Source organism: Narcine bancroftii, chromosome 1, assembly GCF_036971445.1.
Source record: "Narcine bancroftii isolate sNarBan1 chromosome 1, sNarBan1.hap1, whole genome shotgun sequence".
NCBI classification, from domain to species: Eukaryota; Metazoa; Chordata; class Chondrichthyes; order Torpediniformes; family Narcinidae; genus Narcine; species Narcine bancroftii.
This window is the reverse complement of record NC_091469.1, coordinates 453,131,829-453,159,074: the sequence shown is the minus strand read 5'-3', so window position 1 is coordinate 453,159,074 and position 27,246 is coordinate 453,131,829. Positions and strand designations below refer to the sequence as shown.

The 27,246-nt window shown below is 44.3% G+C and overlaps 1 protein-coding gene across 17 annotated transcripts in view; it reads left to right on the top strand.

Annotated features, from left to right (window-relative positions):
- The window catches only part of LOC138751792 (sickle tail protein homolog), a 689,307-nt gene that overhangs the window by 635,601 nt on the left and 26,460 nt on the right, over positions 1 to 27,246 (top strand). For all 17 annotated transcript variants that reach the window (XM_069914590.1, XM_069914602.1, XM_069914587.1 and 14 more), the window contains 5 exons: positions 21,242 to 21,372; positions 23,499 to 23,646; positions 24,881 to 25,424; positions 25,552 to 25,732; positions 26,066 to 26,223. In XM_069914590.1, the coding sequence (XP_069770691.1) occupies positions 21,242 to 21,372; positions 23,499 to 23,646; positions 24,881 to 25,424; positions 25,552 to 25,732; positions 26,066 to 26,223 (1,162 nt within the window). The remainder of the gene's footprint in view (positions 1 to 21,241; positions 21,373 to 23,498; positions 23,647 to 24,880; positions 25,425 to 25,551; positions 25,733 to 26,065; positions 26,224 to 27,246) is intronic.

Below are 27,246 nucleotides of genomic sequence, written 5' to 3'. Positions count from 1 at the left end.
GTTAGACTGGATGCATAAACCGCAGTTCACATATTCAGCAGTTCTCAAAGCTTCTGTACTGATGCTCAGTTTGTAAACAAAATGGCGATTGTCTTACTTCCCCAAGTCACGCTCCATTCTTGTTGTGGACACCAGGCTAAAAGCCCAAAGCAAAATACAGTGAGAGTTCCAAAGAAAAAGACCACTCATTTCATATTGCATTGACTGAACAGCTAAATAGATAATCAGAAGAGGAGATAAAGGTAAATGATCATGGTCTTCCACCCAGGGTAAGGAATCTCAAACCAGAGAGCATAGAATTAAGATGAAAAGGAAAAGATTTAAAAGGGACCTGAGGAATACCAATTTCACTCAAGAGTGGTGGGTCTATGGAACAAGCTGATAAGAAAATGGAAGCGGTGGGTACAGTTGAAACACTTAAAAGACATTTAGATGGGTATGTGAATAGGAAAGGTTTAGACTGGATGCAAACAGGTAGGACTTGCCGGGATAGTCATTTTGATCGGTGTTGTCAATTTGGGTGAAGGGCCTGTTTCCATGTTGCAGAACTTTATGACTCTAAGTTGGTACAGACCATATTCAAGAGTATGCTCAGATTCTCCCCCTACTAGATCTTGTCGGTGATAATGGATGTTGAATGAGAACATTCCAGTAGTTGGGGTCTTAATTCACAAAAAAAATGGTGGTCAAATCAAACCGATCTGTGTCGACACCACAGCTATTCCTCAGGGTTTTGTCCTATGCCCAGCAGTTCACAAAATGTGCTGCAGTTACACCCCTAGGTTGCTCCAACTTGCAGCTCCCTGACCACAACTACCTCCATGAAGGATGGACAACAAGGACGTGAAAACTGCCACCTGCAGCTTGCACTGCAATTCACTAACTCTGAGTCCACACAGATTGGAGGTGTTTTGGGCAGCGAAGGATGTTTTCAAAGCTGGCAGAGGGATCTGGACCTGCTGGAAAAAACAGGCTGAAAAATGGCAGATGGAATTTAATGCAGACAAATGTGAGGTGTTGCATTTTGGAAGGACAAACCAAGAAAGGACATCAACGGTAAATGGTAGGGCAGTAAGGAGTGCAGTGGCATCGCAGGTGGATTGGGTTGGAAAGAGAGCTTTTGGCATATTGGCCTTCATAAAGCAAAGTATTGAGTATAGCTGTTGGTATGTTTTGGTAAAGTTGTTTAAGACATTGGTGAGACCAAATTTGGAATATTGTGTGCAGTTTTGGTCACCTGACTACAGGAAAGATATCAATAAGATGGAAAGAACACAGAGAAGATTTACTAGGATGTTGCCCAGACGTCAGGCACTGAGTTACAGGGAAACGTTAAACAGGTTAGGACTTTATTCCCTGGAGCATAGAAGAATGTGGTGAGATTTGATAGAGGTATTTAAAATTATGAGGGGGATAGACAGAGTAAATAGCAGAGGTGGATACTGAGAGTAGGTGAGATACAAACCAGAGGACATGGATTAAGAGTGAAAAGGGAGTAGTTTAGGGGGAACATGAGAGGGAACTTCTTCACACAGAGAGTGGTGGAAGAGTGGAATGAGCTTCCACCTGAAGCGGTGATTGCAGGCTCAGTTTTAACATTTAAAAAGAATTTGGACAGAGACATGGATAGGAGTGGTATGGAGGGCTGTGGACTGGGTGCAGGACAATGGGACGAAGAGGAAATAAAAAGGTTCAGCATAGACTAGAAGGGCTGAAGGGGCCTGTTTCTGTGCTGTATTGTTCTAGGACAGCACCCTCAGTCCACCATATCCATATCGGTCATCTGGTCCCTTTCTGTAGTTACCCCTTTGACCAGATTCACCAAGGACTCTGATGGAGCAGACATTACTGGCCTTCTTCACATCATACCATCCACGTGCCTGTCTAAGAGTCTTTTAAATGTCCCTATTATTACCTGCCTCCACCTTCAATCCTGGCAATGCATTCCAGGCACCCACAAATTTGTGTTTTAAAAAAAAAATAAAAGAATTACCCCTGCCAACTCCCCTAAACTTTCTTACCCTTAATCTGCACATATGTCCTCAGATTTTTTTCTTCTCTTGTCCCAGGGAAAAAGGGTGCTAGCTAAACACCCTATCTATGCCTCTTATAGTCTTGTAGAACTTGATTAAGTCACCTCTCATCCTTCTTTGCTCCAAAGAGAAAAGCCCTAGCTTTGCTAACCTTGTCTCATTAGACACATTCTCCAATCCAAACAACATTCTGGTAAGTATCCTCTGTACCCTTTCCATAACTTTTACAGCCTTCCTGCAATTAGGTGACCAAGAGTGAACACATGTTTCAAATGTGGTCCAACCAGAGTTTTATGGAGCTGGAACATTCTCGATTCTTGAACTCAATCCTCAGATTAATGAAGGCCAACATGCCACGAGTCTTCTTAACTCCCCTATCAACCTCCGTGGCAACGAGAGATCTATGGGTTTGGACCTCAATGTCCCTTTGAACTTCCACACTGTTAAGAATCCTGCCTTTAACCATGCATTCTGTCTTCCATGTTCAACCTTCCCAAATGTATCATTTTGCACTTATTCGGATTGATCTCCTTCTCCCACCTTTCCACCCATCTTGTCTATATCTGCCTTCTTACTCTTAACTAGCTCTCACCTGTTTTCATAACCACGGTTCCCTTATCCCTGTCAGCGGGACAAACCCATCCAGAACCTCGCCCAAGTGGCCCATAAATATCCTCCACATATCTTCTGCGCTTTTCCCCTGAGAACATTTGTTCCCTATTTACTCTCCTTAGTTCTTGCCTAATTCTCGTCATAATTAGCACTTTCCCAATTAAATATTTTATAATTTTGTCTGCTCTTATCCTTATCCATAGCGGTGCTAAAGGTCAGGGAGTTATGGTCACTTAACCGAAATGCTCTCCCACTGAGAGGTCTGTCACCTGACTAGGTTGTTTACCAGATCCAATAAGGCTTCTTCTCTAGTCAGCTGATTCACAAATTGTGTCAGAAATCCTTCTTGGACACACGACAAATTCTACCCCAACTAACTCTTTGGAGTAAGGAGGTGCCAGTCAATATTTGGGAAGTTAAAGTCTCCCATAACAACAAGCCAATAATATCTGCACTATTTTATTATCTGCCTACTTATCTGCTCCTCGCTGTCCTGAGGACTACTTGAGGGGACTACAGACTAATTCCAGTACAGTAATTGCTCCCTTCATATTTCTGACTTCCACCTAAACTGGCTCAGTAGACATTGCTTCCACAGCATTCTCCCTTTCAGCAGCTGTGATATTATCCCTGATTAGTAATGTTATTCCCTCCCTTCTTTACTTCCCATTTTATTCCTTTTAAAATCTCTGAACCTCCGTACCTGCTTCAGCCAATCCTGTCATTGCATCAGCCAAGTGTCTGTAATGGCCACAACGTCGTAATTCATGTACTGATCCATGCTCCAAGTTCTTCTCCCTTAATGCTAATACTCTTTGCATTGAAATAAACACATTTCAAACCCTCCAACTGACTACATTTATTTTTCCTCCCTTGTCTGTCCTTCCTCACAAACCCACAACACATCCTTTCCACTTTCTGCTCTATTCTCTGCCCTCACATTATGGTTCCCGTCCCCTTGCCACACGAATGTAAACCCCCTAACTCTTGCAAACCTGTCAGACCAGGATCTTGGACTCCCCTGGTTCAGGTGACGCCTGTTCCTTTTATACAAGTCATGCCTTCCCAAGAAGAGATCCCACTGATCCACAAATTTGAACTCCTGCCCCCTGCGCCAAATCTTCTGCCACACATTCATCTGGCATGAATTCCTAATTCTACCCACTCTAGCACCTGGCATAGGCACCAATCTTAAGATTACCACCTTGAGGTCCAGCTTTTTAGTTTCCCTCCTAACTCTATATTCCCTCTTCTGTACCTCATCCATCTCATCCATGCTACAACATCTGACTGTTCAATCTTTTGCTTGAGAATGCCATGGACTCGATCTGAGACATTGTTGACCCTGGAACTTGGTGGTGGGGGGGCGGGGGGGAGGGTGGGGTAACATACCATCCAGGAATCTCAATCTTATTCACAGAACTTCCTTTAATAGGAAACATACTAGCATGGGTAGAGCATTGGCTGATGGCAGGAAGCAAAGAGTCCAAATACAGGGAACATATTCTGGTTGGCCTCCAGTTGCTAGTGGTGTTTCACAGGGGTCAGTGTTGGGGCGGCTTCTTTTTTACTTTGTGTGTCAATAATTTGGAACGAATGACTTTGTGGCCAAATTTGCAGATTATATGAAGGTAGGATGAGGAGCAGCTGGTGTTGAGGAAACAGGGAAGATACAGAAGGATTAGACAGATTAGGAGAATGGGCAGAGAAATGGCAGAAAGTATACAGTCATGCACTTTGATAGAAGAAATAAACAGGCAGACTATTTATTAAATGGGGAGAAAATGGAAAATTCCCAGATGCAAAGGGACCTGGAGGTCTGTGTGCAGGATACCCTGAAGGGAAACTTGCATGTTGAGTTGGTGGTGAAGAAGGCAAATGCAATGCTGGCATTCATTTCAAGAGGGATGGACTATAAGAGCTGGGATGTAATATATATATAAGACACTGGTGAGACCTCACAGATTAGATTAGAATTCAGGCTTATTGTCAGAGAACGTACATACATGTCATCACATGCAGTATCAGAATTTCTTGTCATAAAAAAGTCACAAAATTCGATGTTTTGCACCAGCGTCATAGAGCAAACATTAATATTATAAATCATCTTAGAACAATAAAGGCAGTGTCTTTGATTCATTGATTATTCAGGAATCTGATGGCAGTGGGGAAGAAGCTGTCCTTGTGCTGTTGAGTGGTTGTCTTTAGGCTCCTGTACCTTTTCCCTGATGGTAACAGAGTGAAAAGGGCATAGCCTGGGTGATGGGGGTCTTTGAGGATAGAGGCTGCTTTTTTAAGAGACTGCTTCATGTAGAAGTCCTTGATGGAGTGAAGTCTGTTGGCTATGATATCAGAGGCCGAGTTAACAACCCTCTGGAGTTTTTTTTCTTGTCCTGAGATTTGGCGCCTCCATACCAGACAGTGATGCAACCTGCCACAATACTGTCCATGGTACACCGGTTGAAGTTTACGAGAGTCTTCGGTGACATACCGAATCTCCTCAAGCACATCAAAAAGTACAGCAGTTTAAGAGCCTTCTTTGTGATTGCATCAACATGGAGGCTCCAGGACAGATTCTCTGAGATGTTGACACCTGGGAATTTGAAGTTCTTGACCCTCTCTACTGAACCCTTGATGAGGACTGGTTCCCCATATTGGTGTCCCCATAATAGACTGTGATGCAACAGTCAGCACACTTTTCATCACATATCTGTAGAAATTTGCCAGGGTTTCTGCTGTCATACCAAACCTTCACAAACTCCTGAGGAATTAGAGACACTGACGTGCTTTCTTAACAATCCATTGCTGTGATAGATCCAGGGAAGATCCTCTGAGATAGTGACTCCCAAGAACTTAACCTTTCCACCTCTGATCCGCAAATGATCACTGGATTGTACACTTCTGGTTTCCTGAAATAAACAAACAGCTCCTTGGTTTTGGTGACATTGAGTGTGAGGTTGTTGTTGGTGAACCACTCAGTCAAGTTTTCAATCTCACTCCTATCTGATTCATCACCCCTTTTTTATACAACCCACTGCCGTGGTATCATCAACGAATTGGTAGATGTTGTTGTTTTTGTACTGAGCCACACAGTCAAGGGTGTATAGAGCAGGGGGCTAAGAACTCAGCCCTGTGGTGCTCCAGTACTGATGCAGATTGTGAAGATGTTCTTACCTATCCTCACTCATTGTGTTTTGGAGGTGAGAAAATCCAGAATCAAATTACACAATGGAGTGTTAAGTACCAGGTCTTGCAGTTTGCTGATCAATTTTGAGGGAATGATGGTGTTGAATGCCAAATTCTGGTCAATAAACAGGTTCTTGATGTATGCATCTTTGCTATCCAAGTGTTGCAGGGCTTTGAGTAGAGCCAGTGCAATAGACCTGTTGCTAGATTAGGCGAATTATTGCCACTCAGACAGGAGCTGATGTGCTTCAATGCCAGCCTTTCAAAACACTTCATCACTGTGGATGTGCGTGCAACTAGTCATAGTCATTTAGGCAGGTTACCATGCCTGCTTGAAACAATAACGTACATGCCCTGCGGGAGAGTGAGATGTTGAAGATATCCATGAATACATTACCAAGTTGGTCAGGACAGGTTTTCAGTACTCAGCCGGGTACTCCACATGGACCAGATACTTTCCTTGGATTCCATCTCCTGAATGCAGCTCACACATCATAGCTAACGAATGAAACAACTATAGGAATAATTGATGGCTTTTCCAGTTACATCCAGCTCCCAAATAAATGGACCATTTGTCTAAGTCATTTGTCAAGCAGTGGCAAAGCCACAGGGGGCGGGTATTCCACTGAACTTGAGATCATCAGCTGGCAATCTTTGGATCACACTTTGAGCATGGTCCATGAGTTCCCTTCCTCTGGTGGGCCACGTTCCACGTAGCCCGCGTGGCCAAATGCAGCGCAGTGTACTGCCGAGCAGAGCGTCTCGTGGGGCAAGTTGCTGACTTGGCTCACAGAATGGTTTTGGCAGCTGATGAAGTCTGCCTTGAATAATTGAATTGTACTTAAAAGTAAGAATAGCATTGAAAACCTAAAACACTAGCACACTTGAAAGCAATTATATATAATTGAACAATTTGAATTAATAAAAATATGCTTATAAATCTCCCAGCAATTGTGTCTTCCCATTGATTTCAGTAGGATCTCTTGGGGCAGCCTTATTGCGCAGCATTCCCAATTTACGTTCCCCGGTTGGACTCCACTGCAAGTCTGCCAGTGCAGCACAGGGGCAGAGGGGCCCTTCAGTGGCTTGTGGTCGCACCAGCACTGAACTTCGAGGTTTAAGCAAAGATTGGGTTATTTGGACAGAAGCGCTGGTGCTTAGGTGGAGGCCTGCCCCTGCGGTCGCCCGAGGATGGGATTGTTACATCAGGAGTTCATTAGATTTCCTGCAGCTAGCCCTATAAGTAGAAACACTCAATAGTGGTAAGCATTCCGGAATGCAAGTGGTCGCAAGAAAATAAACAGTTAATGTTTTTGGTGGAGGACCTTTCAACTGAAGGACACTCTTAGTCTTTTTGTGAGCCCGCAGGTGTAAACAGTCTTCATTCCAAACTGTAATCGTGTTATTGATCAGCTGCAAAAACAGTGAAAATTATTTGTTGTGGGTGAGGCAGGATCTTGGCAGAACTTCTAAAATATTCATGTTGATGTAGTCACAGCAGACTCCCATGGAGGAGCTTAGGGAGGAGCAGGGTTTCTTTTTGTGGGAGGTTTGGAAGGCTTCACAAAGCACTTCATTTGCTGCCAATGGATTTTGTTCGATCTCTCTTTGAAGTGAACTACTAAGTTTAAATCACACCATTAGTCTTTCCTCCTCCACTGATGCCCTGGCTTGTCTGCCCCTGTGATATTCAGTGTACCTGAAAAACTGTAATTACATGGCATGTTGCACTCCATTAAATCTTCCAGTTTCAGTAACACCTGCTTTTAGTCCTTGTTGAAGTGTCCTCATAAAGTGACAATCCCATTTTGACACTTTTTACTCTCTCGACCACCACATCCCCCAACATTGACTTTCACCCACAATTTATCTTCCAAAAGAATCTTTTTTTTAATCCCCTCCTGAATCACTCTCAGCGACTCTGATTGCTGCCAATCGACTGACTATGGGCAGGGTCACTAAATACACTCCTGCCAAAAAACCCCTTCACCCAGCATCACGTTTACACATTCTAGGTTATACCACTGAAAAATAATGAAGAACAGAACCTCACCCATAGCACCACTGAGGGCAGCGGAAATGTTTCACATGGCTGATTCGGTGATGAATTAAGCTTGGGTCCCTGTCTGACCTCATTCAACTTACACTGGACTCTACATTTCTCCACCATCTGACTTTGTTTTGCAGCATGGTAACAGGCCCTTCAGACCAACTTGACCATGCACATCAGGATTTTTTTTTCCTGAGCTGGTTTCTTGTGCAGAGATTTGGCCCATATCCTTTTAAAACTTTTCTCTCCACCCACATGTCCAAACATCTTCCTCTGGCAGCTTTGCTGTATATCCACTACCCCTCTGCATGTAAAACCTGCCTCTCGGGTTCCCTTTAAATCTTTCCCCTCTCGACATAAACCTCTCATTTAAAGTTCCCTACCCAAGGGAAAATACTGTGACAATGCCTATATCCTTACTTTTATATACCTCCTATAAGGTCAGCCTTGCAGGTTTAACAGTCCCAGCTTATTAATCTCTTCTTATAGCTGGGTCTCGTGACATCCTTTTGAATCATTTCTGCATCCAATCTTGTTTAAGCCTATCCTTCCGATTGAACGGTGACCGGCACACAGTAACTCACCAATGGACGTGTACAGCTGTAACATGACATTCCAACTCTGGTACTCAGTGTCCCATCTGATGAGGCCAAGCATGCCATACACTTTCTTTACCACCTTATCTACCTGTGACACCACTTTCATGGAACCATGCACTTAGACCCCCAGGTGGTGATGAGATCCTTGGAAAATGGCGACACTGCCAGAGCTGCTGTAACGACAGCGCTGCTGCTTGTGTGGACCTGCAGGGAGCCCAACTGCCGTCAGCTCCATACAGTTTTAAACAGCCTTTAAATGGAGCCAACAGTGGTTTTATTTTAAAGTACTGCAACTGCGGAGGGTCTGCGCCCATCATGGTGCAGACTCCGGGAAAGCAGAGAACCAGTGCAGGGCACCAGAAAACAAGAAGACCACCCACCATTTGAGAGACGAACCCGAGGAGACAACCCATGGGACAGTGACCAGGGTGGTGGACCAGTGAGGGTTTCTGAAGCAGGGTGCTGTTGGTGACTTGAGGCAAAGAACCCACACAAGTTATGGGATACTGGTGACTGCAGTCAAGGGACTCACACCAACTGTGCACGGCTGCAGCCTGGCTGCAGACTGGCTGCAGACTGGCTGCAGACTGGCTGCAGACTGGCTGCAGACTGGCTGCAGCCTGGCTGCAGACTGGCTGCAGACTGGCTGCAGACTGGCTGCAGACTGGCTGCAGACTGGCTGCAGACTGGCTGCAGACTGGCTGCAGACTGGCTGCAGCCTGGCTGCAGACTGGCTGCAGACTGGCTGCAGACTGGCTGCAGACTGGCTGCAGACTGGCTGCAGCCTGGCTGCAGACTGGCTGCAGACTGGCTGCAGACTGGCTGCAGACTGGCTGCAGACTGGCTGCAGACTGGCTGCAGACTGGCTGCAGACTGGCTGCAGACTGGCTGCAGACTGGCTGCAGACTGGCTGCAGACTGGCTGCAGACTGGCTGCAGACTGGCTGCAGACTGGCTGCAGACTGGCTGCAGACTGGCTGCAGACTGGCTGCAGACTGGCTGCAGACTGGCTGCAGACTGGCTGCAGACTGGCTGCAGACTGGCTGCAGACTGGCTGCAGACTGGCTGCAGACTGGCTGCAGACTGGCTGCAGACTGGCTGCAGACTGGCTGCAGACTGGCTGCAGACTGGCTGCAGACTGGCTGCAGACTGGCTGCAGACTGGCTGCAGACTGGCTGCAGACTGGCTGCAGACTGGCTGCAGACTGGCTGCAGACTGGCTGCAGACTGGCTGCAGACTGGCTGCAGTGGTACCAGGTATCGGAACTGGGATGCGAGAAGATGCCAAAGGCGCTAAAGCTACTGATTCTGACTACTGTTTCTTTGTAGTTTGCATGATCTTTCTGTGACTGCAGGAGTTTCCTCTGATTGTTCTGGCTTTCTTCGACATCCCAAAGTTTCATGGTTTATTCGATTGATTGGCCTGGTGAGTGGGAGAATCTGGGTATCGATGATGGGAGTCAGTTACGGGGAAAATTACGAGCAGAATGGGATTGTTGTTGGTACGGTTGCTGCAGAGATCAATCCATAAGAGTTACAGAGGTGATCACTAGAGTCTCCCTTCCCTCTATTGACATAATCTACTGGGATTATTGTCTGAAGAGGGCATGCAAAATCATTGCGGACCTCTTCCATCCTGCACACAGCATCATTGGGGAAAAGATCCAGGAGTATCAGAGCCAGCACCACCAGACTGAGGAACAGCTTCCCACGGGCAGTGAGAACGCTGAACAAGCAAAGGACCTGCTCACACTAACCACCCGAGGCTCACAGTCTTGAAACTTTACTTATTTATTTGTTTGTATAGATGAATACTTGACTTTCATGTGTATTGTGTTTATATTTGGTGTATTTTGTACCAAGGACTGGAGAACGCAATGACGTCAGATTGTATTTGTGTAATCAGATGACGATAAACTTGACTTGACTTGAACTGGCGTGGATTTGACGGGCAAAATGACCTTTTGTTATTAGGCATTAGTGCAAATTTGTTAGGTTTTTATATTTTCAAAACTTCGAATAATTCATTTGAAATTACAGCATGCAGCAGTTGGGACAAAACTATGATGGCTATATCTGTTCCAATGATCTCTCTGATGTTGCAGTTTTTTCCCTGGGGCGGGGAAGAAATCAGTCATTTGGAACCCTTATCTGTTCCCCTGTCAGCATTGCATTTGTTGCTGGAAGTTTGGAGTATTTCCTTGAAGGGAACCCTTCTATGTCCCCCTATCAGAGCTGCATCTGTGGCTGGCAGCTGGGAGTATTTCCATAGAAGGATCCCTACGGGAGTCAGGGCTGAGGAAACTAGTTGGAGGTGAGTTGACTGAGATATGGATGAGCGGACCAAGGTCAGGCCTGGTCATTAAACACATTTATTTGAGAGAGGACAGCAACACTTGAGTACTAAACATTCTCTTCTGGAAGCACTCCAGCATCAGTGGGGGAGAAAAAAAGAGAATGGTTGACATTTGGAGTGGGAACCCTTTATCAAGTCTTTTGGTCTCTCCATGAAACGGATGGGCAACGGACCATACGACCAGTTTACAACAGCATTTGTTACTGTTTATGCGAGCAGCCAAGGTATAGTTTCTCAATGAAGAGTTTTGGCGTGAAATGTTGACCATTTTTCTCCCACTGATGCTGCCTGATCTGCTTGAGTTCCTCCAGCAGATTGTGTTTAGCTTCATATTCTCGCATCACAGTTTGTGTCGTATTCAGCACAACACTAATTACAACCTGAGTTCAAATCCAGGACTGACTGCAAGTGTTTGTATGTTCTCCCCATGTCTGTGTGGGTTTCCTCCCACATTCCAAAGGCAAATAGGGCCAGTAGGTTAATTGGTCACAATTGGGCAGCGCCGGCTTGTGGGCTGGAAGGGCCTATCTCTAAAATTTAAAAAAATCTGAGTGTCTCCAGCATGGGAGCATTTCCCTGACAAAGTGTCCTACTTGAGTGGAGAAACATTCCTGTCATTTTGAGTATTCGAGCAGAACTGGTCAACCTGGGCAGGAGCCAAGGTTACAAATCAAAGGGATGAGTAGGATGTGGGGCTTAAGAATGTTTGAATTAGATACTGCTGAGACTTGGAGCCGAAATGTTTTCAAAAGGAGGATGCTAATGAGAACCCAACCGGAAAAGGATCCTTGTGAAGACGTATGTGAATCAGGCTCGCACACAGTTCATGTAAATATAACAAATAAATGGGCGGCTTTGATATTAGGGCACCAGCCACCTGGTGTTAAATCTTCTGCTGTCTGTAAGGGGTTTGTTCGTTCTCCCCATGTGGCAAGGGCTTCCTCTGAGTGCTCCAGTTTCCTGCCATGATCCTTGAGACGTACAGATTCTTAGGTATATTGGTCATGTGGGTGTATTTGGGCATCGCTGTATCTCCCAACAAAATTAGATAGCGTGTAGAGAGAAGCCCATTTCTGACCTTTCCTACCAAAAAAGATCTGCATTGCAGTCTTTTTGCTGGCCAGTGTAACAGTTACAAATGGTTGCTGTAAGCTGGCCAGATGATCAATCCCTTCCCTTGGCCACCTTTCTATGGACAGACCAAGAGCAAGCATCTCCCATTGCTGCATGAAGGTTCAAGATTATTTTTATTATCATGTAATAAAACAGAAGATGTGAAATTGCACAAAAAGTCTTTCAGTCTACCATAAGGCAGTCAAAGATTCACCAGCACCTCTTACAGCCAGAGAAAGAAAAGCAAAAGAGAATTCACCCCCTCCCCCACCCCCCCCTCCCCACCCCCACCAGAGTCACTGAGTGTCCATGGATTCGCCAACAGTGCTCCCGCAGCCTTTGCAGCCACTCTGCCTTCAGTCCAAACCATCGGCAACCTGAGCTCTGACATGATCAGGAAGCCCTCAGCGGCCTCTCTCATCTTGGTTCCGATACCTGGTACCCCTTCAGCCCGGCTCAAGCCAGTCTTCATCAGTCCACAGCCTGGTGCAAGTCCCTTGATCGCAGTCGCCCGCTGCCTGCATGGGTTCTTCACCTCGAGTCACCAATGGCCCGCCATCTGTGTGTACTTCAGCTTCAGAGCCTCTCACTGATCAACCATTGTTGTCACCATCCCACGGGTCATCTCTTCTGCTGCTCCTTCTCAATGGCGGCTGATCTCCCCATTTGACCAAGCCAGTCCTCTGCTTCCCCAGTGTTTGCACATCGAGGCCACTGCCGAACATGGCACCACCGTCTTGGGCCCCACGGTCGCAAGGTTTTAAAATAAACCACTGTCAGCTCCTTTAACCAGCCATTTAAAGCCTGTACAGAGCCGCTGGCAGTCAGACTGGGCAGTTTGACTCCGAGGGGGGAACGCTGTGTCTTGCTCCTTGCCGATCTGCACCAGCGCCAGCACTGCCGTTATAGAAACTGCGGCAGGGCCAGCATTTTTTTTATAACTTAATGAAAGGTGACTTACAAACGTTTCTTGTCATACAATGTCCAGCACCAAAGTTCTACCTGCCCAGCTCTTCACTGGATGGATGATGTAAGCTGAATGAATTAAGAGGGGCTAAATGGCCCTTTTCATCAAATGATCTTGTGGTCTTGTGTTTTCCTACCAGAGCTACCCACGTTATCATGGAAACTTTCATACTTTTCCAATGAATTGCACAGGAGATGGATCGGTTCCAACTGAGAGTTATGTTTGAAGCATTGCTAATCTTGGCGTAGTCCTGAGGTCGAGGAAATCAGCAGGTCACGCAGCATCCATAGTTCCTCCAGTACTTTGCTGCTTTTGCTACAACCACAGCATCTGCAGATTTGTGTGTCTCACTCCATATAGATTGCCGCTTATGTTTGCTGTTCACCTTTGTATGAAGGTTGGGTAGACATTGGACTGGGCCCTATATCCAAGCTGATTCCAGGCACCTTGAAGCCCGAGACTAAATTGTTGGCCCTGGGGATGTGACCCAGCAGACCCCTGCTGATAGATGATTACAGGACCTGGATTTTGGGCCACCTGTCTTGCTCACTGTGGCTCCCTCGTGATGCGAAGGAATAAATTATTAAACCAATGGTTCTCAGCCTTTATTTTTCACTCACATACTGTAGCGTGAATAAAACCTCTCTCGACTGGAGAGAGAACAAACGCTTTTATTAGCTTATAACTGAGGGTAGGGTCTCACAGTGGTCTTCAGAAGGGTTCTAGGTTTAGGTGGGAAACCAGGGTTATAAGTGAGCAGATGAGGCAGGGCCATTCATCAGCACAACACCTTTCCAGTGAATCCCACTTCACTACACATACCACCTTAAGTGCCCTGCTCTCTCCCCATGACCCTATAATGTCCTTGCAAGCTTTCTGATTCACCTAAAGGAGCTGATTAACAGAGGAGGCTACAAAGAATTCATGTTAGAGTAATTATCATCGCTTCTGGGAAAAATCAATGATGCTTGCAATGACCTTACTTTAATATATTAGATGAAAGTAAATAATGACAGTCACGCTGTTGTACCATCGTAACCACGAAAAATTGGAAATTGAACCATCGTAAGTAGGGGGAGCACCTGTGGTCTGTTGATTTTGTACAGTTTTGTCTGAGCAAACATTAGGAAATCAAGGAAACCAGATGTTTGCCAAGTGAGCCCTGATGAGGAATACAAGGGCTGGGCTCCCAGACTCAATAGTATATCAAAACAAGTGGAATGTTACTTTTCTTCTTGCCTTGACACCTTACTCATTGGTATCTTGTACCCCAGAATATGCAATCAGAATCTCCAATTTCATAGAAAGGAGAGTCAATTTCAAAGCAATATCTTGGCTACAATTCTTGCAGTTTACAATTACTTATTCTGTCAGCTGCAACAAATAGAAAAGTGCTCAATCCACTATTCTGCTATCAATGTATCATCCTCCCTGCCCAAAGTAATCAAGGCTTCTTTGCAGATTTGAGAGTAGATTAAGTAATAACCTTGCAATGGCCTCTGTGTTTAGCTTTTAATTACCTTATGCTGCTACATAATCAAACTATTTGGTGCTCTGTGTGTTTGAACAGTTCCTGTTGTCTGTCCAAACCAGCCAAGCACACAAAATGATAAATAGCAAGATATTTTGGCTTAAAGGGACTGTTCTTATCCCTATGGACTCCAATGCATTCTGCTTCTGCCATTAACACAACTGTATCACAGTGTGTGTGAGACATTCCTTTCACACTTTAAACTGCAGTGGTTTTTGAACTGTCCCCCCTAAACTCACATTCCACCTTAAGCAATCCCTATGCCATCGGTGCTCTGTGATTAGTAAATGATTGCCTAAGGTGGTATGTGAGTGGTAAGGGAAGGTTGAGAACCACTGCTCTAGACCCAATTGTTACTGAAATATTTTGCTTGAGAAAAATTGTCATTGGCCCATTTCCTTTGGAGTTATGAAACTGTGCACATTAACGAGTCAATTAAGTATGATTAAAACAGTGGTTTTCAAACCTTTATCTTTCCACTCACATACCACCTTAAGCAATCCCTTACTGGTCACAGAGTACCTATGGCATAGGGATTGCTTAAGGTGGTATGTGAGTTTAGGGGGTCAGTATGAAAACCACTGTTTTAAAGCAATATAGAAATGTTACCAATCTGGAGGAGAACAGTTAGTATCTGGAAAGATAGATAAAAACTGATTCGAGATTTCTGACTGTAGCATTTCTGATCTTATTTGGCTTTTAAGCATTCACAGTATTTTTCTGGTTGCACATACCACATTTCCTGATGACACAGAAGAAATTTTGGCTCATTGAGCAATCCTCTTCTCCCACTAATGTTCAGGGAAACCTATTCTCCCCACATTCCCATTAACTTCCTCCAGGTTCTACTGCTTACCTAGACTGGGGGAGATTTACAGGATCAGCCTGAACTCCTTTGGGACATGGGAAGAATGGGAAAATCCCACATTCTTCAGCATTCACTTAACTAGTCACCTACCATGAACACACAACATTTGTTAACTTGTCAGGAAGGTGCAACAGCGACTGCATTTCCTGAGAAGACTGAAGCTGGGAAGTCTACCGGCCACCATCCTGCCAACTTTCGACTGAAGCTCTATCGAGAGCTTTCTGACTGGCTGCATCACAGCGTGGTATGGTTGCTGCGGAGAAATAGATTAGAGGTCAATAAGAGTGGTAGAGAGGATCACTGGAGTCTCCCTTCCCTCCATTGACGTGATCTACTGGGATCATTGTCTGAAAAGAGCGTGCAAAATCATTGAGGACCCGTTCCACTCTGCACATAGCATCTTTAAGCTGCTCCTGTTGGGAACAAGATACAGGGATATCAGAGCCAGTACCACCAGGCTGAGGAACAGCCTTTTCCAATGGGCAGTGAGACTGCTGAACGACCAAAGGAACTGCTCACACTCACCATCTGACACTCTCATTTGTACAAAACAATATTTATTGATTTGTATGTATGAATACCTGTCCTGCATATATATTGTTTGTCTCTGTGTGTGTTCTTCCTGGTTGTATGTCTGTGTGTTTTGCACCAAGGACTGGTGAACGCTGTTTTGTTGGGTTGTACTTGTGCAATCAGATGACAAGTTGACCTTGACCGCCTCTTCATCGTTCTCTCCCTCTCTCTCAGCTTGTTAATCCTCACTCTCTCTCCTCTCCCTGGTGTAAATTAGCAGACTTTGTCAAGGTCAGGGATGAAGCACGGTCTACTCACTGTTAATGACAGCTTCTCTCTTCTTCATCGTTCTCTCCCTCTCTCTCAGCTTATTAATCCTCACTCTCTCTCCTCTCCCTGGTGTAAATTAGCAGACTTTGTCAAGGTCAGAGATGAAGCACAGTCTACTCACTGTTAATGACAGCTTCTATCTTCTTCATCGTTCTCTCCCTCTCTCCCTCTCTCTCAGCTTGTTAATCCTCACTCTCTCTCCTCTCCCTGGTGTAAATTAACAGACTTTGTCAAGGTCAGAGATGAAGCACGGTCTACTCACTGTTAATGACAGCTTCTCTCTTCTTCATCGTTCTCTCCCTCTCTCCCTCTCTCTCAGCTTGTTAATCCTCACTCTCTCTCCTCTCCCTGGTGTAAATTAACAGACTTTGTCAAGGTCAGAGATGAAGCACGGTCTACTCACTGTTAATGACAGCTTCTCTCTGGCTATGCTCACTCAACAATAAAGGATGCCCATGTCTTTTCCCTGTATCACTGCATAAAATGACATTTTGAGGAAACTTAGATATTGTTTTACAAGAAGAGATATAACCTCGGTGTAGGCAGAGAACAAAAGTGCTTTTCCATTCCAAACATCCCCATTGTAGTTTGCTGCAAAAACAGGTGTGTCCTACATGAAACAAATAGTAACCTTGCTCCAAGTGTTTCTTCACTCAGGAGAATTTTAATTACGTTTAACTGACACGAAAGCTGGTGGCAGATTTATGTGGGGGGAAAGTACTCTTACAAACTGAACATTTTTTTCCATGGAAGAAATCAATTCTGTAAATGTAACAGGAAAACTCACAGTATGATACTTTGTTAAAAGGTGACAAGTAAATGCACCGACTGCTGGAGAAAAATGAGCTTCTCTTAAGCAACTGGTCACTCATTTGCCACTACTGACTACCAACATAAAAGCTATAGATACTGCAGAATTGAACTTAAACCTGTAGGCTGATTGTCCTTCACTGGATCCTGCTTGTGCCTTGCCTCAGTTTTTTACAGTCTTGACCTTGTTTACAAATGCTTCTGTGTGCCCACAATCTCTGCTGGACCTGCAACTCACAGATATCTGCAGTCTCAGTCTACCTCTAGCTTGTAACCATATAACCATATACAGCACAGAACAGGCCAGTTTGGCCCTACTAGTCCATGCCGGAACAAATCCCCCCCCTTCTTGTCCCACTGACCTCTCCAACTCTTTCCTCCACTTAGAATTTGCTTAAAAATCATCCAAGCTGTTCATCATCTACATTAATATCTACTTGAATGTTTCAATATCACTACTTGTTCCATTACTTGGGACATTAAAGTATGAAACAACGAGTTGTTTATTGATGCTCTTGTTCCAGTACTACCATTTGTGGGACTGAGAAATAATGAGTAAATACTTAGTTTTTCAACATTAAACAATTTTGCTATGTTCGACTATTGCTCCCATTCATCTGTGAGCAGGTGTGGCATGAGCTTGTCTGGAAAATTTGGAACAGAGTTTGGATTTGTTTCTGAGCATGTGCTGCCCTCTAGCGTTAGGAACATTAACTCTAACATAGAAACAGAAAGCTGACAGCATATAATACAGGCCCTTTGGTCCACAAAGTTGTGCCAAACATGTCCTTACCATAGAAATTTCTAGGCTTTCCCATAGTCTTCTATTTTTCTAACCTCCATGTACCTAACCAAAAGTCTGTTAAAGGACCCTAACGTATCTGCCTCCACTACAGTTGCAGGCAGGCCTTGACATGCATTCACCTCTCTCTGCATAAAATAAAAAAAATTGATAAATAAAATTTTTTTAAAAAAGCTTACCCCTGACATCTCCTCTGTACTTACCCCCCCCCCCCCCCCCAGCACCTTAAACCCATGTCCTCTTGTGGCAACCATTTCAACCCTGTGAAAAAGCCTCTGACTATCTACACAATCAATGCCTCTCATCATCTTGTACACCTCTATCAGGTCACCTCTCATCCTCCACCGCTCCAAGGAGAAAAGGTCAAGTTCACTCAACCTGTTGTCATAAGGCATGCTCCCTAAACTAAGCAACGTCCTCGTAAATCTCCACTGCACAATTTCTATGGCTTCCACTTCCTTCCAGCAGTGAGATGACCAGAACTGAGCACAGTACGCGAAGTGGGATCTGACCAGGGTCATTACCTCTCGACTCCTAAATTAAATTCCGCGATTAATGAAGGCCAATACACCACATGCTTTCTTAATCACAGAGTCAACTTCTGCAGCTGCTTTGAGCATCCTATGGACTCAGACCCCAAGAGCCCTTTGATCCTCCACACTGCCAATAGTCATATTTGACCGACCTTTCACTACTCCCATTAAATAAGTTAGCTTGGTTAAATTAGCATCAGAATTCTGCTCGTACTTTGAGGTGAGCAATGGAGCTATGTGGTGATATGTGGGTTATTATAAAGTTTGACAAGCATGGAAACGTGCCGGCCGAGTTGCCTACCGGATCTAATCTGATTTTGCTTTTGTATTTGAAAACTTTCCTATCCATTAACCTGTCAAAATGCCCTTTGAACATTATAATTGTACGTGCCTCTCCCATATCTGCAGGCAGCTTATTTTATATATTCACAACCCTCTGTTGCCCCTCAAGTCTCCTATAAATCTTTCCCCTCTCACCTAAAACCGTGCCCTCCATCTTTAGACTTCTCTGGGGGAAAATACTGTGATAAAAGAAATTGATGAAGGTAGGACTGTAGATGTGATGTTTATGGATTTTAGTAAGGCAGAAGGTCATGAGGCAAGGGATCCATGGAACCTTGGCTGTGTGGATTCAGAATTGGCTTGCCGTAGAAAGCAGAGGGTAGTAGTAGACGGAACGTATTCTGCCTGGAGTTCAGTGACTCCTCGTAGAGGTTCCGCAGGGAGCTCTGCTCTGGATGTTCTGCTCTTTGTGATTTTTATAAAATGGATGAAGAACTAGTGGGATGGGTCACTAAGTTTGCAGATGACTCAAAGGTTGGAGGTGTTGTGGATAGTGTAGAAGGTTGTTGTAGGTTACAATCGGATATAAACAGGATTGTAGAGATGGGCAGAAAAGTGGCAGATGGCGATCAATCAGGATAAGTGTAAAATGATGCATTTTGGAAAGTTGAATTTGAAAGCAGAGTACATGATCCATGGAAGGATCTTAGCCATGGAAGTACAGAGGGACAATGGGGTCCAAATCCATCGCTCTCTCAAGGTTTCCATCCAGGTTGATAGAGTAGTTAAGAATGCTTATGGTTTGCTGGTCTTCATAGTCGAGGGAATTGAGTTCAAGAGCCATAAGGTAATATTTCAGCTGCATAAAACTCTGGTTAGACCACACTTGGAATATTATGTTTAGTTCTGGTCTCCTCAAAACAGGAAGGATGTTGCAGCTATGGAGAGGGCACAGAGGAGATTCGCCAGGATATTGGGTGGATTGGAGAACATGCCTTGTGAGGCAAGGTTAGCAGAGCTTGGGATTTTCTCTTTGGAGTGAAGAAGGATGAGAGGTGACTTAATAGAGGTTTACAAGTTTATGAGATGCATATATATGGTGGAGACCCAGCACCTTTTCCCCAGAACGAGAGTAGCAAACACCAAAGGACATCTGTACAAGGTGAGGGGAGATGTTAAGGGTAAGTGTGGTATTTGACACAGAGAGTAGTGGATGCCTGGAATGCATTGCTAGGATGGTGATGGAGGCAAGTATGACAGGAACATTTAAATTACTCTTAGACAAGCACATGGATGCAAGAAAAATAGAGGGTTTTATGTGTGAGAAAAGGAAGGTTTAGTTTGTTTAGGTTTATATAGGTTGACACAACATCGTGGGACTAAAGGCCCATACTTTCCTCCCAACTCAGGGAAAAAAAAGACCCAGTTAATCCAGTTTCTCCTTGTAACTTAAGCACTCTGGTCCTAGACACATGTTGTGGTTGCGTACTTCCCTTCAGGAATGGTGCCTGCAGCTGCTGATTACATAAATGATGTGACACGAGGGGATAATAACGTGCATGCGCAGGTGTGTTGAGCCATCTCAGGGATATACTTATCTGCTCACATGTTAAGATTGACTGCCAGGTGGAAGGAGGCTGTTCCTATCACTGACATCTCTTTAATTTAGCTAAGGCTTTTGTGGATCATTGGACTCCATCTTTCGGATGGATCGAGGGTCTCAGTTCAAGTTGGCATCGTTCCGAGCTCTCACTGATCTTCTGGGCACTACCCGTATTGTGCCATTGACAATTGAAGGCAGCTTTAACAATAGGTGGTGATGTGGAGTGAATCTTTACCCATGGTTTTCCTTGGAGTGCGTACTGCTGTTAAGGCAGATTTTAGATGTTCAGTGGTAGAGCTAGTATGTGGCACTAAATTAACCTTGCCTGGCAAGTTTGTGAATCTGAGTCCAAGCACAACACTCTATGATCCATCCGATCATCTTCAGGAAAGCATGAGATTACTCCAACCCACTCCTATGCAGCAGGCATCACCTGCAATCTATGTGCCAAATGATTTACAACACTGTCCTCGTGTTCCTACAGCATGATGCTGTTCTCAAACCACTTCAGCCTGTTTACAATGGTCCTTTCCACGCCATCCGAAGACCTTTGAGATCGACAGGAATGGAAATACTGATACAGTTTACATCGACAGGTTGAAGCTGGCTTAAGTTTACGGTCCACGTTCTGCATTGGAGCCAGAGTCAGAGGGCCAATCGCACCCTTGCCAATGAGGCCGGGCTGAACTGTCATTCCTCTGGACCATTATGTAGTAGGACAGATCCAATCAGTTGCCTCCTTGTATGGCTCAGAGGCTGTCACGGTTGCATACTTACCTTTGTTGGAAGCGGTGTTGGCCTCTGCTGATGATGTAAGCAATGTGACACTCTGGTGTAATAGTCCGCAGGTGTAATAGTGTGTTAAGTGTCAGTATACGGGTGATGAATCTCAGATGCAGGAGGATGAGAGGGTGAGTGTCAGGATTACCCATGTGGCAGTGAGCCAATGAGAAAGGTCAGAGGGGTTTAGCTGGGAGTTGAAGAATGCAATGTTGTGTCTTGTTCTCAAAAGTTGAAGGAGTATACTGTTCTAATTAAATTATTTTGATCTGCAGTGGGTTGGAGAAATCCATAGATGGTCTGAGTAAAGATGCCTCCTCTGCTCAGCAATCCATCACCTTGAAGGACGTGGAAGAGGGCGCAGTGGCCCTGCGCCATGTGGGTGAATCGCTGGCAGGTTTGAAAGGTAAAGCTATTTATTCTGACCATTTTTTAACTTTATGTGTTAACATAATTGGCTCAATATGATCTGGCACTTCCTCATCACAGGAGCTGAGCCTTCCCTGTCGCAACAAATAAAATTACTGATGTAAATTAGCTACTGACCCACTGGTCAAATTCTGAGTGTAAAATGAGCCTTCATTTTATTTCAGTGGTTATATTCTATCTGGGCACTCTCCAATCATTAACATTGACTTCTCCAGGTTCTGGTAATCCCCTCACCCTATCTATCCGTCTCCTTTGTTCCAGCATCCCACCCCCTTCTTCCCTTCTATCAGAGAGCTACTCTCTTTCCTCTCCCCATCATTTCTCAGCTGTCCTCTCTTCTACCCTCCCAGCTGTATCCACCTTTGACTTTTAAGCCTCCTCTCCTCCTCCCCCCCACTTTTTTTCTTCAGGTGCCTGCTTGTTTTTGCTTATATCTAACAGAGTTCCCAGGCTCAGAACATTGGTGACCCTTTGCTTCCTACGGATACTGCGTGACCTGCTGAGTTTCTCCAGCACATTTGTGCATTGCCCTCAACCCCAGCATCTGCACATTGACTTGTTTACTCTCAAAGCATGGTAAATGCTAAGCCAATGCCATCTGGCTTTCTCATTTCTTCCCCTGATGTGCCCCACTGTCGAGGCCTTGCTTGTGTTGCCACCTGATGTTTGTGCTGGATAACGCTGGAAGCTGTTTTGAATTTGAAGTTGTGGACACAAGAAATACATTTGCACCCTTGTCTACTCCATCGGGGCCCCAAGCAGTCCTTCCAAGGTATTGCATCTGGTCCTCCTGTTGTGGTCTGTTCTACATTGGAGAGACTGGAAGCAAACAGGGAGATCGATTTGTTGAGAACCTTCGCTTTGTCCACTGCAATGGCAGGGATCTCCCAGTGACAACCCATTCCAATCGCCTGCTTACTTTGAGCTCAAGCCCGAAACACCTTTTATGTATCTCTGCCCTTGCTACGTAAAGGACACTGTTTGACCTGCTGAGTTTCTCCAGCATTTTGTGTTTTTACCTCCATTGTCTGCCCCATTCCCATGCCAACATATCTGTCCGTGGTCTCACGCACTGCCAGACTGAAACCCTCCCCGCACATAGAGGAACAATATTCCTTCTGGGAACCCTCCAATCAGATGGCATTTACATGGACCTCCTGTTTCTGTCAGTTTCCAACCCCCCACCTCATCTCTCCTCTCCCCATCCCTATTTCTCCTTTCCCCTAGCTCTATCTCTCCATCTTTCCCTTTCTCTGTCTCCTTTCCTACAGCTTTGCATTCACAGAGCCAACCCCTCCCCCAATCAATTCTCACCTTTCCTCTCCTGTCCAATGATCACCTTTTGTCTGTTGGCCTCTGTTCCTCTCCCTGTGTTTTCTTCCCTTCTCCCCCAGCCCTTTTATTTAGCAGCCCATTTGCTTTTTTGCTCATGTCTTTATGAATGGCTCAGGCTTGAAGCGTTGGCCATTCATCTTTACCTCCTGTGGATGCTACAATTCTCCTGCATTTTTGGTTTTTTAAACAACAATCACAGTGTTTGCAAACCTTCGTGTTTCAGTTGAATTTTCATCAGTTGCGTTTAACTGCTGTGCAGTTACATAAATGGTATATTTGCAAAGAAAATGGAGGATGACCTCGATACTGCAGTTCATTGTTGAAAGCTGTCATCTCATTAAATTTTATTTCCAGCTCTCACGAGATTGATTCTGCAGGTATTGGATAAGGTACCCTTTGAAGGAGAAGTAATTGAAAATCTGCAAAAATTAAGAATTATTAATTCAGTCTCCTTGGATGAGATTTTAACTATATATTTTTAAATTTATATTTGGAAATACAGCATGGTACAACTGGCCCTTTCAGCCCACGCACCCACACTGCCCAAATCCACCAAGTAGCCTACAAACCCTGAGCGTTTTGGGAGGGTGGGAGGAAATCTGAGCATCAGAAGGAAACCAGGAGGAACGTACAAACTCCTTACAATCAGTGCCAGATTCGAACCTGAGTCACTATTGCCGTTACCTCGACACTATTTGTGCCAACCAGATGTAGGTATGAACAGTGAGTTGCCGAAGTCTCATGCTTTACTTTTTGTTCCATTTCCAGTTGAGTTTCCCGCCTTGCAGAATAAGATGCGGGCAGTTCTGCGTGTGGAGGTGGAGGCTGTTAAGTTTTTGAAGGAAGAGCCCCACAAGTTGGAGAGTCTACTAAAGAGAGTCAAGAGTATGACTGAGGTCCTCACAAGCTTAAGGAGGTAACATCCAATGTGTTCGTGTGAATTGTAAATCAGATTAACTTTGCTGTTTTACAACTGGCTTTTGTTTTAGTTTGAGAAATCTTATTAATTTAACTGAGACACCTTCAGATTAAAAAAGATTTGGCTAACATGAGAGGTATATTTCGATGACCATATATTTCTGTTGGAAAGAAAAATTAGAGGTTTTGCATTTATTAATATTTCAAATATCTTCAAAATCCATTAAATTTTTCTTTCTAACATCTCCTTCCCCCAATCTAGCTTTTATGTTTTCCTTTCAACCTAGGTTGTGAGAATTCTGCTTAACTCACAAATCATTCATCTTAAATGTTCCCATCTTCTTCATGCTCAATGGTATAGCGTTGGTTGTCATGTTCTGAACTTCTTGCAACCTTTGAATTCTACTTTGGAAATTTCATTTCGGAAAAATGTCATAACTAGAGGTTTGATTGGCTTTCATGTCTTCTACACAGTGTCTGTTTCGACTGTTGACTTGGAATGCAGTTAAGGATCAGTACTGAGGAGAACCTCATCCACTGATCAAGTTTAGCAAGCACTGGTGGTAGGGTTTCAGGCTGGGCACAATGGGATCAAAGGATCAGAATGGCAACTTGAGCAGACATATTACTCTCAAACATTTGCACCACAAATTACCTCATGGTCTTGCTATTCAAACACGCTGGTTACATTATCATGGGTTCTGCAACCTTCATAGATATACGAGTTAAAGGGCTTGATTATCAATACAGGCAAATTGATTGAAGATTTGCATGGGGAATACTTAAAATGGTATGTGAGTGGAAAGAAAACAGTTGAGAACCACTGGACGAGACAGTAGTTCTAAATAGACAGAGGCACCTTATGCCTTGTCTGTGCAGGAATATGTCGACTTCACCCGGCATGAAATAGTCTGGGTATTTTGTAGCTCTATCTCTGTAATCCTAAAATATTCCATTGTTTGCTGAATATTATTGCCTTGTTAAGGTACTTGTGCATCAAGACAAAAAATAAGCTTGGGCTTCCTCACCTTGTAGTATAGTAGTATGATAGCTAATTCATCTTTGTGTGTGTCTGATTACTTTTGTGGATTTTGCTTCTAAGATTGCTGTTTATAAATGTGAATGATAAAGTAACTCTCCTTCCATTTTTTGATGAACTATTCCACAAATATGTTTTGCCAAAAATTCACCAGATCAAATCCTTCAAATGCTTCATTCCTTTTTCTGCACAGGCATGTAACTGAAGACCTTTTGAGAGGAGCAGAGTGCCCTCACCCATCACAGACAAGCAACACAGAAACCACTGTCACAGCTACTGAGACTGAAGTTTCCAAAGATTCTTCGTTGCGAGTTCAGGAGCCCGTAAACTCTGTACTCCCTCTGAGCACCTCAGGCACGCACACTGAGGCTCAGAATTCACTGGTGAAATCAGAGTCACATTTGGTGGTCCATCATGTTCAAAGCTCTCCTGTCTTAATTCACCAATCCCATCACTCCTCGGCACTGGTTCACCGAACCCAAAGTCCTCTGGTCATGCCCAAACAGCCACAGAATACATTATCCAGTGTTCAGCCAAAGCTTCAAATCACCCCAGCTGTAGTCAAAGGATCTCAGGAGTCCGTGGATGGAGTATCCCAGATCCAAAGTGTTGCAATTCAGCAGTTTCAGAATCCCCCTTCAAGTGCGCATCCCCCTGCTGGTCAGAACCTCTTCTTTGATGAAATTCATGCAGCAACAAGTACCAAAAAAGGCATTCATCGAAAAATGACCATCGAGGTACTCCTTTTGCATTTATGAGATTAATTTGATTGGTGATCTCCCTGAAAGTGTAAAGTGTGTGCCTGGCTATCTGCGGCTGTGGTCGACGACATTTAAAGTTGATATATTTTATTTTTGATTTCAGGCAGCGGAGAAAGAGTGGGAGGAAAAGAGGCAGAACTTGAATCAGTACGATGAGAAGGAGTTTGAGCGACTTCTGGTGGAGGCACAGGCAAACATGATGAAGGGAATTCCTAGCCTGGAGGTAGAACCTGAACAGAAGCCAACAGCAAAGTCAGAAGAAGTGGATGGAAGCAAGCAGTTAGGTATGTAACCTTATGCAGGGAGAACCGTTGGGGTGAGGGAATGAAGGGGCAATGTCACCCACATTTTGAAGTCCAACCTTAATGTCTTTCAGCTACAGCAGTAGTAGGTTTGAGTGGAGCTTTGGTTGATATTAAGCCCCAATAAGGCGCTCAATGTGCAGCAAGCAACCTGACTTAAGGGGCAGAAGAACAAGGTTATATTTTTCACTTGTTTCTTTGACTGGCCGGAGATGACCTGTGGTTTTGCCTTCCCTATCCAACATTCTGCTCCATTATCAATGAGCAAGTGTCTTGAGTGTGGCAGAGTGACTCATGTTGCATGGTTTCTTGCAGAGGAAGGACCATTATTTGAAGCTGGAAATGAGAAGCCAATGAAATCTCCCCCACCACCACCCCCTCCACGTAGATCATATCCACCTGGTTCTGGTTTGACTGCAGCAAGATCTGGAGATGTTCTATTTACTGCCAAGAAAGAAAGCAGTCCTGCTGGGGTAGGTGTTTGCTTCTGGACAGTAGAGCATTGCATTATTATAATTATTACATATTGCAAGTGCAGCGAGCCGGAGAATCTACACAAGTAATCTTATTTCTTGCAGATGTTTTTAGGGTGGCCATAGGCTATCATATATTTGCAGTACCATTGAAACAGTATTACAAAAACAACAAATGCAAACACTCTGTATATGGGTATATATGGTAACCTATGACCACCATGCCCTTCTTTGGAATGGCCACCACTATTTCTTTATATTTCACCAAAATTTTCAGTATTTTGTTGATTGTGCAATAATGCATGTGAGCTACATGTCTTCAATCTGGCAAAAGCCCATGTTGAAGGACATGCAAAGGTCAGCACAACATTGTGGGCTGAAAGGTCTGTATGCTGCTGTAATGTTCCATGTTTCATTTCTGCCTTTAGTTGGGCCTTGCACCCTTGGGATTTGCACATGCCATCATTCTCAAGGTTTGTTCATGACTGCACGAAAGAATCTCCTTGCTTGAACAGAAACCGAACCTTCTGCCCACACTTACTGAGTCACACAACATCTGTATATGGAGAAACAGAGTTAACATTACAAATCTCAAAAGAGAGAACAACAAATTCTGAGTTTTGCTGTTTCAGGCAACGCTTTGTTTTTGCATTTGAGTTTGAGAGCTCCTGATGTAGAATAAAATGGGTATAAAGGCACACCCTGGCTTTCCCAGATAGCATGAGGAAGTATCTGTGCCCTCTTTCAATAAATTACCTTATTAATGTGGCAATCATTTTATCTGTCAACATTTGACAAACAAATTGTTGATTCTGGGAGTCTCCGAAACAGCTGTCTTAAGGAGGCATGGTTTCAGAGATTGTGTTACTTGCATTCTTGCAAGTGATGCATTCAAGACAATTATCCCATCAATGACAGTTTCAGTCATGGTCGACCAGTTCAAGAAAAATGTCAATAAAGTTGAAACTTTAAATTCAAGCTCCTTCATCTTTTTGAGAAACAAAAATTGTTTATTGCACTTTG